Genomic DNA, 13,901 nt, shown 5'->3' with positions numbered 1-13,901 from the left:
GCTAAGAGAACATATATTCAATAAAATTTCCTGCCACTTAATTTATTTCATGTTTGTTTTCAAAGTCAGTTATGGATTAAGTAAAAAATAATTTAGGTTCATTTTACGAAATTATATTAGGTGAAGAAGGAAAAGTAAAGGAAAAAAACAACAACCTTTCCAGTTTCATTCTATGAGTGGAAGGAAATATTTCCTACTAAAAATGTTAGAATCACTTTTTCTATAATTTTTTAAGGACAATTCGGTTAATATAAGTTTAATGTTGCAAAAATTATATCAATATACTATAAGTTAAATATTATTTTATTTAATCTCAGATGAACTTATGTGATAAGTCAACAATGAACGATTAAATTAAGAAATAGTTTTCTCTTGGAATTAGGCCCGTGCCTCGCACGGGAAACTCTTTACTAGTTGTATGAATACGTACGGACTTGAACGCATAAATAAATGCGAGGTACATATAAGAAAATGATTAAAAAGGTCCTTTATGTTTAAGGGTAGATTTAAAGTAATCCCTTAAGTACGCACTAAGAAATTTTAGTCCTTTAAGTTTGTCAAAAGTTAGCACTTTTGGTCTCAGTCAAATATTTAACAAACTCAACTGTGAAATATATATATTAGTGGGAACTCACATTTATAAGTATGATTTTTGTAGTTTCTGCTATTTTTTGACTGTTTTTAGTGTTTTGAGTTGTTTAAAGACCACAAGTTTCAAAATTTTTTATTTTTTCTTAAACTTCAGTCAAACTATATCACATAAATTGAAACATGAGAAGTATATTTTACGCTATTTGCAAAATTCAATAATATATGATCAATTATTATTGACAGACAAAGGTACGTACCTCAAAAGAGAAATAGGAAGGAGTTGAGGAGAAAGGGGAAGAAATAATAGCAACAGTGATGTCTCAGCAGTTACAGAAGAGAGAAGTCACTACACATTACTGTAGCAAATAGCAGCAGTGATGTCTCAGCAGTTACAAAAGAGAGAAGTCACTACTCATTACTGTAACTGTTTTAACAAGAGAAGAAGTTAAAGAGACTCCAAAATGTAATTCATTAGTACTATCAAAAGAAAGAATGTAGTACACATCAAAATTCATCCAAAAAAAAAGAATATAGTACACATCAAAATTCATCTAGGCTGATATTATGTATACGCCTAAAGGTAAGGATAGAAAAGCATTGGGTTTGGACGTAGGACTATCATGCATTACTTCTGCTGAAAATTCAATTTTGATCCAAAACAGTAAAACTGGCGATTCAGCGAAACATGAGAACCTCAAAGTTCATATCTGCTTCCACAGTATCCGTAGTAGTTTTGTCGATCAAAGGGCCTAGCAAGCCTGAAATTAGAATGGGCACGCAGAATTATGAACATCAACTTCATAAATTGAAGAAAATAGATGACTTAAGTAAGATATGAAACAGGAATGCTAAGATGGAACAAAAGATTTAGCCTTCGATCTCCAATGCCTGGCTAATGTATAATTCAATCAAAGTTTCTGTCGTCATGTAATGGCGCGAATGATAATACAAAAGTAAATAACTAACCAAAGAGTTAAGGTCAAAATCAAGTTTTACCGGATTCTAAGGCCTCCAGAATGCCAATGCTCACACTCTTTTGTTACCATTCTTACCAAAACCTGTATCTTGCATCATTGCTACAAATTCATTGTAATCAATGCGCCCATCCTGAAGAGAAATAAGCATAGAAAACTAATTAGTTTGAAGTTTGAGCATTCTTCATTCGCACTACTATAATCACACTTTTTTCTATGTTCCTGCATTTAATCGTGCATATTGTGTATTTGCATGGTATTAGAAATAAAACTCTGATCAGAATGATAAGATCACGAGGATACATTATCTTGATCAACTTCACGCATAAGTTCTTCCATGGGAATATTGCTCAAACCAAACTTCTCACAGGCCTGTTGGAGCTCTTCCTGTGTAATATATCCGCTACCATCTTGATCAAAATATGAAAAGGCGGCATACATGTGATCCTCCTTCTGGACTTTGTTTAGATGGAGCATAGCAGCGATAAACTCGCCATAGTCAATGGTACCACTATTATCCATATCTGCCTGCATTTTTCCACGGAGAAATGAGATAAAATTGCTAAACAAAGATCACACTTAATGGTTTATTGTTCGGAAGATATGAATTCCTACAGATTTTGCTAAGCATTTTTTCTATGGAAGATAAAATTTATATATCAGCAAAAAAGATTGATCTCTGAAATTCAGTTGGTTACTTCAAACTTCATGTAGATAATGTCAGTGGTTGGTCACTTCAAATAACTTATAAATTTCTCCACAAATTACATTCTTGATTGTTATGATATGTGTGGTTGAAGCAGGCAAAGGTTGGCCTTCAATCTGATGAATTGAAGAATATTTGTACAGTTGTACTACTGAAGGCTTTTAGCACAGATTATCTTAGCTTAGACCACAAGGCTAACTATCTTAATTCAGTTAATCACCCCACCCCAAAAATCCAACAACTACAGTCAACATAGTTGAGCAACTAAAATTTGTATTGCTCACTGGGAAAGTTTACTGAACAGTTACCTATCTTAAGAAACAAAATTGAGCCTTTCTCTATTTTGGCCTTTGTACTGCGTCTCTGATTTTGCATAAGGATAGGATTATTTATGTGGTTCGACCTCTAATCAAAAGTTTGGGGTTCCCGACTCAATGCTGGTGTACTATATCTTTCATAATTTCATTAGGAAATGCAGCTAAGAGATCAATATTTCTGATGCTGCGGTGCCATTGGATAATACAACAACTTAGTTTTGTTTTGGTTTTTATTTTGATATCATCTTGGAAATAATAGGTTTAAGGTGTTGTCGTTTGAACAAGATATCATTGACTCAAAGCAAGTAGGAAGGTTATTGAACACAAAAAATAAAAACAAAACCAAAAATGAAAAGAGAAACTTTTGCGTACCGCTTGCATTAAACTGTTTATTTCTGAATCCTTAAGATTGGCGCCCACTTTTTCCAAACCCTTTTTCAGTTCCTCTAGCGTAATATGTCCACTGTTATCTGTGTCTATCATTTTGAACATTTGCTTCAGTCCTGCAATTTCCTCTCCAGACAGATTTTCAGCAATAACCTAAACAAAACAGCTGAACTGGTCAAGCACAATAATAAAAGCCTAGTATTAGTTGGTAGCAGTAATATGAAAGGATATTCTGTTTCTGGTCAAACAACAACTGCGCCTCAATCTCAAACAAGCTGCTATCGGCTACATGAATCACCACTGACCATGTTCCCCGTTTAAATTCATCTCAAGGCAAAATTATACATAATAAAATGTGAAGTGCTAGAAGTAAAATATTGTGAGACATATATTGGAAATAATCAAACATAATAAACCATTTTCTTTTTAGAACAGATATAGTTCTCAAGTTTGTTTCTACTAAAGATTATTTATCGTCAAAATGAGAAATACCAAATATAAGACCAGTGATCAAAGGTGCCAGGAATTGGAACTTACTCTGATTGCTATCTTCTTTAATTTATTCATTGCAGAAAATTGATTGAGACGAGTAAGAACAGCAGAATCAAGAGGCTTATCTGGAGCAACCCCACCTACACGGACCCACGGGTGACCTGAAATAGATAATAAACAGTCTTTCATTCAATTCAAAGAGCATCCAACAAATACACAAACAGATAAATGGACTTCTTCAGACCACTGATAAGTTAAGAAACTATTGAGTTTCTATCAATTTATGAATGCCTTTTCAATTACATTTCCCATATATGTCATAGTCTCTGTTAATCGATCCATCAAAGAAGGTCAAGTAAAAGGTCAAAATCTCTATTATCCTATCCATCACAGAAGCTCAAAGTAGAAGGCCTATCTTCCTCATATTTCACAACTTTGTTAACCAATATGGTTGCTAGGCGCATAGGCCTTCTAATCATGTGTCCAACCTGACAACAATTTGGCAAAACTCTACACCGAAAACAAAGTTGCTCAAACATTAGCTTGAGACGAATTGCAGCTTCTGTCCATCATCTTCTTTCTTTAAATGATCTTATGCTTTGAAGTGTAGAAGTAAATGTTGATGTTCAAAATTTACGTTTTTTCCCATCTCATGAAAGTCGCCTGATGTATAGCCAGAAAGAAAATAAAAATTGTTGAATTTTCTATATCTTGTTTTGCAGTACAGCAGATGCTGCAATGAGAAAAGCTTACTAATCCGTGACTGCTACCAAGATCCAGTATTTCATATATTTTCTTTTGGCATCTCCAGCTTCTCTCAGTAAAACTTTGTCCATATTAAAAACACATTGGACAAAGGAAAAAACAAAAGAGGCTAACAGGAACAAGAATATTTCTGCAACAAATAGAATAACAATTTTAATCACGTTCTACCCTAAGAATGATTGAAGAAGTAAGTCAAAATCTGTTTGAGCAGACAAGTATGCAGACTGCACGACCATGTTACGCCGAGAATAAAGGATGAGAAGCATCACCGCCAAATACAAAAATACAAAAGGATGTCAAGAGAATAAAGGATTGGATTAGATAATACTGCATCTTACAGAGAACTTCATGAGCTGTCAGCCTCTTTTTGGGATCTCTCGCAAGCATTTTTCTGACCAGGTCTTTTGCACTTTCTGATATAGTTGGCCAAGGTTCTGATACTAAGTCAAGTTCCCCCTTCACAATCTGTTCAAATATACCTTGCTCCGTTTCTGATAGAAAAACATCAACATGCATTATGCAATATGATCAACATATCACGATAGCTTAGAATTATAGAAACAAATTGTGAAGAAAGAAAATCACAAAATCTCACCATCCCAAAATGGAGGCACACCACTAAGAAGTATATAAATAATGACTCCAGCACTCCAAATATCACATTCTGGACCATAACGCTTCCGCAAGACTTCTGGGGCCACATAGTAAGGGCTTCCAACGACATCGGTGAAGGTTTCACCTGGATGCAAAAAGATTTTAATTCTTGGTCAGGCGTCAGAAAGTAAGTTACAACAGCTAGAAGAAACAGATGACAGCAACAATAAGATCCTACAATTACATTTAAGTAAATACATACATGGCTTTAATGATCAGCATTAGATAACTACTCTTCCCCAGGTAGTAGGAAGTAGAGATTTCTTGGGTTGATTTTTTGGATATTCAGAGTTTTTTACTAGTTTGGAAGGAAATGCGCACTTCTGGTTTTACAGTAAATTGAAGGTGCACGTCCAAAAATTCTTCAAAGCAACAAATATCTCACATCTATATCTTCACAAAATTGATAGCTTTGGGGCACAATACCAAGTTTTGTGCTCCTGTAAGTGAAGAAAAATATTCCCAATCTGAAATTCATGCGGGTGTTGCAATTATAACAAAAAGGCTCCAAGTAGCTAGACCAACTTAAGAATATGATATACTTGTCTGTATAAATCAATTTTATATTGCATATAGCTTGTGATATTTTAATAAGATTCTAAACCTCATACCCCAGAAATGAGATGTTCACTTTCTAGAATAGGCAGCAGAAATGTAGGGAATATATGACGATGATTTCTCAGTTATTTTAACATCATAGTAATAGGAAATTACAGGCTTTAGTGTCATTAAAAGCAACAGATTTGTCAAAGTACAGGATACCAGATATCTGGAGTAATTCAGGAGATCCTGTTTGCGAGTCCATGACAATTAACTTTGCTATTACAGGTAAAAACTAAATTTATGATGTTATAAGCATGAGTGAGGAAATGAGGAGTTTTGGTGTTGATCAAATGTGGTTACATCTACTTCTTCCTTTGTCCTGATTTGGCCTTGAGACCTTGTAATATCAGTATAAGACTATTAAAAAGCTCACAAAAGTAATTTTCAAATTGTAACCTAATTAAAAGGATTAAAAGATTACGTTATATTTTGCATAATAGAAGTTTAAGAGTACACAAGGCGTCTTTGCTATCTTGAGAAACCAATTCCAAAACTTATGTATTGTCTAAACAAGAAACCAATTCCAAAACTTATTTATTGTTTAAACAAGGCTTTCTTCTCTTCCTTTTGTTGATAAACTCTTAAGATACATTGCCAAAAGGCCGGCAGAAACTTGTTTTAAGCAAAATAACAAAGGAAGATCCTCAACAAACTATCACGTTCATAAACGGTGGAAAAAGATGATTGAAAAACATCCTTAACTAAAGCTTTAAGTGTGTGTTTATTGGAGCTAACACAACTAACAAATGATATGCAAGTTAATCTATTATTGCATGGATAAATTTGAGTTCAACAATTTCCAGTAAGTTCCTGATAGATGACAGATGAAGGGGCAAGATTAGCACAAGTACTTAAGGAACTTTGTTTAAGCAGAATGTATACCTGGTCTAAAGAACATAGATAACCCAAAGTCAATGGTCTTTAATGGCGACTCCTCTTGCTCGTTGACAAAAAGGAAGTTCTCAGGTTTGAGGTCCCTATGCATAACTCCCAATGAATGGCATGCTTCTACAACACCTACTATTACTCTTGCAAGTTCAGCAGCCTTCTTCTCTGAATAATGCCCCCTCTTAATAATCCTATCGAAAAGCTCCCCACCAGCGCAAAGCTCCATTACGACATGAACAGCAACAGCATCCTCATAAGCCCCAACAATCTGTACAACGCTAGGGTGCCCTGCCAAGTGGTGCATTATCTGGATTTCTCTCCTAACATCCTCCACATCCTCTTCAGTTGTCAACTTCCTTTTAGCAATTGACTTACACGCAAATTCCTTTCCTTGAGCTTTGTCCACGCACAAAAACGTTGTCCCAAATTGCCCTTGTCCTAGTTTCCTTCCTAAAGTATAAATTTCTTTCAAATTGCCCGTTTTTCGTCCCAAAACAGATTCAACTTGAAGCCCTGCACTCAATACTCGCTTAAGATTACTAGACTTGTTTCTTTTCACATCTTCCACTGGCTTATTGGTAACGGTATCATTGCCATTTGCACTGCTGTTTTTATTAGTGTCTTCCACTTTGACATCCTTTTGGGAATTTCTTGATTTGTCATCCTGAGGCTGATCTCCAGGTATCTGAAGATGAGGAGGAGGGGTACTCTGGACATTAGAGCTAACAGAATCAGAACCTTTTGCTTCTGTCTTTGATGAATCTGCTGAATCTTTGTTCAAAGTGGGTCCCGAGCATGTATTCCCCATCAAAAATTAATAAACATAAGATATAGTGCTCAGAATCAAAATTTCAACCTTTGTCGAATCCCAATATTATCCAAACTTGCATTTATTACCATGATCAACAAAGAAAATATATATATATATATTATAATTTCACAATCTTCAATTTTCCTTGTAATTCAAGAATTGGACATTGAACATGCGAGAAGAAATTAAGCAAAGAGATTGACCTTATCTTGGAGCTGTCACAAGAAGCTCCAAGAAAAATCAAACCAGAAAATGATTATAGAAATCTGTAGAGAAATGAAGGAAATATTTTTCTTTTTCTTTTTGCAGGGTGGGGGGTGGAGGGAGGAAATGGCTGGGGAGAGAAGATGGATAGATCAATTGGGTGGTTTTGATGAAATTCGTTAATTTCGTTAATGATTTGCAGTGTACCTTTTGTGCATGCATGCGTTGTGTGTAATAGGGCACTACGGTTCACAATATTCTACCACCCGGAGGGCATTTTCTCTTTAATTTATAACGATTTGGTGTGAACAATAAAATTAAATTGTATTACAAAGTGACGAAATGTAGATCGCATAACATTGACACAAGGATATCTTTTATTTTTAGTTAGACTAGAGTTGAAAAAATATGGGGTGCTCTGTTACGTACACTGTAAGTATATCCTCTACATTATTACTTTTCGCTTTTTTGCTGTTGCTAATAATTAACCATCAATGATCTATTATTGCTACCTCTTTTTTGTTGTTAATAATATTTAAGGGTTTCTTGCCAATTAAATAGGGGACTTGGAAGCAATGGCCGAGTCCGGAATTCTGGTAAGGAAATTTTTTTAAAAAAAATACAAGAATATCATACTTGGTTTTTGTTTCCTTATACTAAAATTCGGCCTCACCTCACCAAGAAAGATATGATGCCAAATACAAGCTCCTAACCTATCGTGACTTGAAAGGCTTACAAACTAAAAAGAATTACACAACCTCGTATTCACCACACCACTCCACTCCACTCCACAAAAGATGTGAAGAAATAAACCAATGAAAAGAATTACATCACAAATGAAAACTAGCTTGAATTTGGCATTGACGATCAGCAATCTGCATACCGGATCCCAATTTCGAGATGTAAGGAAATAGTTATTGGAATCCCAAGCTATTTGACAGAGACAACTTCGCAACTCCAACACAAATTCATATATATGATTTAGGCAACAATAGAAGGATCCTGCAAGGCGGAACTTCAGTTTCAGTATACCAGTAATACTACACTCAATTTAGATCCTGAAATATACAAACAAGAAAGAAAGAAATGGCAGAGGGAGGGGGGAGCATTTAGCCATCCAACATAGTGCTATCTACACTTAAGGATTGCACTTTGTGACTATACTACTATTCAAAAATGTTTTAACACTTGTGTATGAGATCCCACCAATATTTAGGGTTGTCTGCCCACCACTAACTCTTTTGATTCTAATTGTTCTCTCATTTCCTTCCTGGTTACATCAAAGAGGCATGTGTAGTAGTCAAGTGATGGATTTCCAGCACTTTGTTTTTTGTTTTTCCTTTTTGGCTATAATGTTAGCCAGATAGAAGATAAAACATACAAGCTTTCTAGTAATTTTTTATAGGGCCAATTGAAAACATATATAGCACCATACAGACCCTAGAAACATTGTACGTCGAGCTGCAAACTTCACAAAGAACATATATTGAAATGGGACCCAAAAAAAAACAAATCAAGAAATGAGTCAGAACTCAGAAGCTAGGAGATGTAACGAGAGTGGAAATTGCCGGATGGCTACATCGGCTGAAGAACTTGACAGCTTGTGACTGATGTCACTAATTGTTCGAGAAGAAGAAAGAAACTGATGTCACTAATTTTAACAAGCACGAAGGTTTAGAAAATCAAAGTGGGCGCAATATTAAGCCTGACTTCTGGTTAGGGACAACAGTCCGAAAAATACCTGAGTTCTATTTCTTTTATGGACCTATAGAGGATTAGATGCAGATCTTGCCACAGCAGATAAATTTTACAAAATTGAAGTGGGTCTTGTCAAATTTATCTTCTAGTTAGGGACACATATGCAGAGTAACAGTCTGCAAATGAGAGTGCATTTTTCTTTTAGGGTTCCTGAAATTGCTAGAGTACTAGATACAAACCTTGTAAGTGCAAGAATGATCAGATAACGCAATTTTAGTTCACACAAAGTTTACTTATAGAACAAGTGGAAGATGGCAATGACCTAAGTGATGACGGAGCTTTGAGGTAACCTCATGGCATCTAATTTCTAATTCCACTTTGCCAAACAATAATGAGTCTCCAGAAGAAAATATTGTGTATCTTAGACATGATATTTTGGCAATAACTCAAAGAGCAAAAAGCATGTCCTCGTAATAGCATGATTCCCGATGAAGATACTCAATATTTTATCCCACCTATCAGAATATTTCTTTTCATATGTTTTTCTATTGTTGTTTGTGATCTACACGATCAGGATAAATAAAGGAAATGAATTGATAGACAAAAGGTAGACTTAAAAATATACAGGAGAGAAGAGAAATGAGGAAAACCATACCCTTGCTGTCAAATTTGACAACGCAAAACTCCATTTTTCTCTTGTTTTTGTACTAGCAACTTGCCCAACCTTAGCTACTTTAGTAAAAGCACCATTCAACCAGGCAGCTCCAGCATTAACATACCTGAACAGCTCCAGAATAATGGAAATGTGAAGCTTTAGTAATATTATAATAATAACACTTTATGCTTGCTTGCTACGGTACAAATGGTTCAACCAAAGTGCAATTATTAGAGAAAAAGGTCCACTTAATTATAGAGGGGACTCTCACTGTCTCACATCTTTCTGGAAATTAAATGAGAAGCAGAAAACAACAAAAATTATAATATAAACAAGCACTACCCGCTAACTCCAAAACACTTAATGAGAAAATCAAGATCAAGTGATCCGTGCAAGTATTCCAATTTAACTCCCTCAATCTAACCAGATCGAGTTTCCTTCAGAAATTATCTATTTCCTTGCGATCTTTTCTTGTCTCAGAGATGTCTATTTTTGTTTTAGATTTTTCAATTTCATTCGTCTTCAAGCTAGTTCTCCCCCTCACTCGATCTTCTATTTGGGAGATGCACTATATTTAGTCTATCTCTTTTAGTTGAGGAAAATGCACGACGGATAGGCAACGTGAGTGGCCATACACATTTTTATAAAATGTTTATCACAGAAGATCAAATCAAGATGATCTTTGCCTCCTCAACCAACTGAAGTTTGTGGACTCTGATCCTCCTTCAGCAAGTAAGAGTAACATGCCTAGTTTTCAACTTCAACAGAGTTGGATTAGTAAGCTATGCAAAATCTAAAAGTTGAAGAATTCATTTTAATTATCCCAAGGGAAAGCTACTGATTACGGTACCAGGACTCGCAATTTAAGAAGAGTTTGAAATTGTTTAAGAAGATATTACGAGGCCCCGTACTAGATAATGCAGAAAATGTAGCAGTGATTTTCAAAACAATGGTTCAATGCCCAATGCTCTTTCAGATGTCAAATCAAGAAGTCTGCTGACAGAGCAATCCAACTCTGCTGTTCAATGAGATAAGATGAAAACCTGACTACAGAAGGAAATGATACGTGGCAAAGCACGGAATGTGAAAGAAAACTTATCTTTTTCTTTCTTTTATCAGAATGTTGTGAGGAAAGGAAAATATATGCTGTTCCCATCTCTCAATTTAAACAAGTGGCCCCAAGGGGGAAAACTGGTAGCCCTCTTGCGTTATTTCCTCCTCTTTTAACAAATCAAACAAGAGTAGAGAATTTTAAAACTTTCCCTTACTTCCCATTCCTTTCTATAATTCAAAATGTAGGGTAATTCAGCTCATATAGCCACTAACAGCATGCAAGATTCTCTCAGGAGATTATCTCAGTAAATAGAAGCAAACAAAGAAACAAAAGACAGCAGGTAAAACTGTAGAAACCCTAAGAACTAACTGTGGCAACAACTATAGAAAGGCATTGTTAAAACAACTGATTTGAATCACATAAACATTTAAAGAACCCAGACCTGCTTGATTTGACCGCTGATCCTGTGTCATTCAATTTCCTTTCTGCTGCCATAACTGCAGCCATCGTTTTATCTGACACTTGAAGCCTTTGATCAACAGATTTAACTCTCTCATTTACAACTGAAATTCCAACCGTAAGCTTTTCTGTTAGCCCAACTCTTCGGTCAAAGGAAACGACCCTGGCAGATGCAGTGGCTCTTAATTGGTGTTTCTCATCAAATGCCTTGGCTTTATTCACTGCATCTTGTCTGATAGCTGAACCTTTTGCCAACATATTTGAGACAACATCTTGTGCTTTGCTGATATATTCTTTCCCATTCACCCTTGCATTGCTAGGAGAAGTAGGTTTGGCCTGCTAACAGAGACAAGTGATCAAGAGATGCTACAATTAATGCAGAATACTATAAAGCCGAAAAGAGCCAATAATAAATACACAGTCGAAAACAAATATCTGCCTGCAAAGTGCATCGAAGGTGCAAATCATAATACATCCTACACTACAAAATACTTGCAATGGTTCTTCCATATCTAAAAGCTCTCTATAGAGATAGCAGCTTTTATGATCTTGTGGACAAAATATGCGCAACTTTTTAATAACACGAAAAAAGAATCATCCAGCTTTATTTACTTCATTACCTCAGCAAGTGGAGAGGAACTTTCTCCGGCCACATTCACAGCATTATCAACTATCCTGACTTCCTGTAAGCAACGACTAGACTACATAAATTTCCAATATAGACATTTCTAAATTATTATATGTCCATAACTGATTTTTGCAATTATATGTAAAGAGATAACACTTTCACACTTGTCTATGTAGTTACCCGAGTCTCAGATGGTGGAACATAGTTTTCTGCCTGAGTAATATTTACAATCTGATCCACTATGGTCGCTCCCTGCAAAATGGGTAAAATTGTAAGGGTACTCAATCTTTCAAACGAGCAATTCTAACAAATCAGTAGCAGTGAATAGACATAAAACCAATTTCCATGTGCTTTATTAGCTTCCGAAGAATAATGGCATATCAAGTTTTGATGTACTATAGTAATTGTTCTTAGGAGCGCCATCCATTTGTTCTCTATGTAGAAGAAATCAAGCAACTTCGGAACATTGTCAAGTAGGCATCATGAATCACTGGCCAAACGCAACAAGATTAGGGGAGGTTGTCATATACTCATTATATTTCATAAAGAATTTTTACATGGTGATAAGTAATTTATAGATGGAAAGGACAGCACTAAGAAAGTGTGTCTAAATTTACATATTGTGCAACTCCCTGATCATATCTAACAAGGAGTCAACGTCATTTACATAGGCCAAGTTGCTATATTTCATAAAGATTTAAGTTATATAAAAGATTTAATTATATAGTTAGGTTATTTAAAACCCAAATACAAATATAGGTAACAGTTGGAGAATTTGTTAACTCTAGAATTTCCAAAAGAAATGATGAAAAACACACTTATGTATAGTTGAGCCTACATGCCATGTTTAATGGCAAAAACTACCTGTACTTTCTCCATCAGACAAAAGTTTCGCAAAAGAAAACAGAATCTCAGATTTACTTTCTACACCTTAAATTTCCATGGGTTAATGTCTTAATGATGCAACACAAGGTCATACTTCGCATAAAGATCTATTCTTTCACAATCTGAACAAGTTATTCAACTCGAATCAACTGCCCCTGTAATGCTGCTAAATCATTTATTGCACCAACATATAGAGGATTTAACAGTTTAAAGAAAATTACCCTCTCGGTGTAGTTTAACAGGTTATAGTATGTTTGTTTACCATTTTATTCAAGCTACCAATAAATGCTTATTTAAGGGGTAAAAATTGTCAGCCGTGTGACAAGGAGGTCATCAATTCAAGCCGCGGAAATAGCCTCTTGCAGATAATGCAAGGTAAGAGCCAATGAGGTCCAACCCTTCTCCGGATCCCGCACATAGAGGGAGCTAAGTGCACCAGGTTGACCTCTTTTTACCAATAAAATGCTTATTATAAAGAGTTACATGTACATGATAGTGTAATTGTACACCGCAGTGGTTAGAAAAAAAATCATGTACGAATAGCTTGAAAGATAAAAACATACACAGTTTTAGACTATAAGTTAAGAAAATGAAAATTACCGACAACAACAAGGCAATTTCAAGCGCTTTCGGATCTTTAAACGTAACAAACGCAGTCTTCGATTGTCCTTGTTCTCTGCACTCCACACCAAAATCAGTCAAAAAAGGAACACTTGAACTCAAATATACTGATTAAAGTGTTTAAACCTCACGAAACATTGCAGAAAAAGTGAAGCTACTCACCGCCGAATCTCAATGCGCTCAATCTCCCCAGAAAACGAGAAGAACTCGCGAACTTCTCTCTCGGTCGCCAGATCTGATACATTACCTACCCGTACTGTTCTTACCTCCTAAAAGTACATAAATTAACCAGGAAAAAGTTAAAACTAATTCAATTTACAGTGAGAGAAGAAGAAATTTCAAATCCCGCCATGAAAATGGAGAACTCACCTGCATTCTCTCTCTCTCTCAGCTTCTCGTTGTGTTTGCTTAATGAGCAAGTGGGAAGAGAAGATATAATAAATGTGATGAGCTTAACAGGAATGTGACAGCGGAGAATGTAACTGTTATAGTTGTGAAGTTCAAAGATG

General features: G+C 35.5%; 2 protein-coding genes across 2 annotated transcripts; both read right to left on the bottom strand.

Annotated features, from left to right (window-relative positions):
• Positions 1-1,036: 1,036 nt before the first annotated feature.
• LOC107771459 (calcium-dependent protein kinase 20-like) lies at positions 1,037-7,599 on the bottom strand. Its single transcript, XM_016590825.2, has 8 exons — positions 6,372-7,599; positions 4,828-4,971; positions 4,571-4,723; positions 3,513-3,628; positions 2,961-3,128; positions 1,869-2,093; positions 1,588-1,698; positions 1,037-1,349 (listed from the first exon to the last, which is right to left on the bottom strand). Exons 1-7 carry the CDS (start codon positions 7,183-7,185, stop codon positions 1,618-1,620), a joined length of 1,701 nt encoding a protein of 566 aa, XP_016446311.1. The 5' UTR covers positions 7,186-7,599; the 3' UTR covers positions 1,037-1,349; positions 1,588-1,617.
• Positions 7,600-7,983: 384 nt separating this feature from the next.
• LOC107771444 (binding partner of ACD11 1) lies at positions 7,984-13,901 on the bottom strand. The gene is made up of 8 exons (XM_016590806.2): positions 13,762-13,901; positions 13,555-13,661; positions 13,372-13,447; positions 12,067-12,138; positions 11,879-11,941; positions 11,242-11,594; positions 9,746-9,869; positions 7,984-8,394 (listed from the first exon to the last, which is right to left on the bottom strand). The coding sequence occupies exons 1-8, from the start codon at positions 13,765-13,767 to the stop codon at positions 8,374-8,376; spliced, it is 822 nt and encodes a 273-aa protein (XP_016446292.1). The 5' UTR covers positions 13,768-13,901; the 3' UTR covers positions 7,984-8,373.

The sequence above is a fragment of the Nicotiana tabacum genome, chromosome 24, assembly GCF_000715075.1.
Source record: "Nicotiana tabacum cultivar K326 chromosome 24, ASM71507v2, whole genome shotgun sequence".
Classification (NCBI taxonomy): domain Eukaryota; kingdom Viridiplantae; phylum Streptophyta; class Magnoliopsida; order Solanales; family Solanaceae; genus Nicotiana; species Nicotiana tabacum.
This window is presented reverse-complemented; position numbering and strand designations above follow the sequence as displayed.

Coding starts and splice junctions, on each gene's coding strand:
- LOC107771444 (XM_016590806.2), bottom strand. Junction 11,942..12,066: donor TTCCACCATCTGAGACTCGG/GTAACTACATAG, acceptor CGTTGCTTACAG/GAAGTCAGGATAGTTGATAA. Junction 9,870..11,241: donor TCAGCGGTCAAATCAAGCAG/GTCTGGGTTCTT, acceptor GGAGCTGTTCAG/GTATGTTAATGCTGGAGCTG.
- LOC107771459 (XM_016590825.2), bottom strand. CDS start 7,185: ATGGGGAATACATGCTCGGGACCCACTTTGAACAAAGATTCAGCAGAT. Junction 4,724..4,827: donor TGTGCCTCCATTTTGGGATG/GTGAGATTTTGT, acceptor TTTTTCTATCAG/AAACGGAGCAAGGTATATTT. Junction 1,699..1,868: donor GTGAAGTTGATCAAGATAAT/GTATCCTCGTGA, acceptor ATTTCTCTTCAG/GATGGGCGCATTGATTACAA.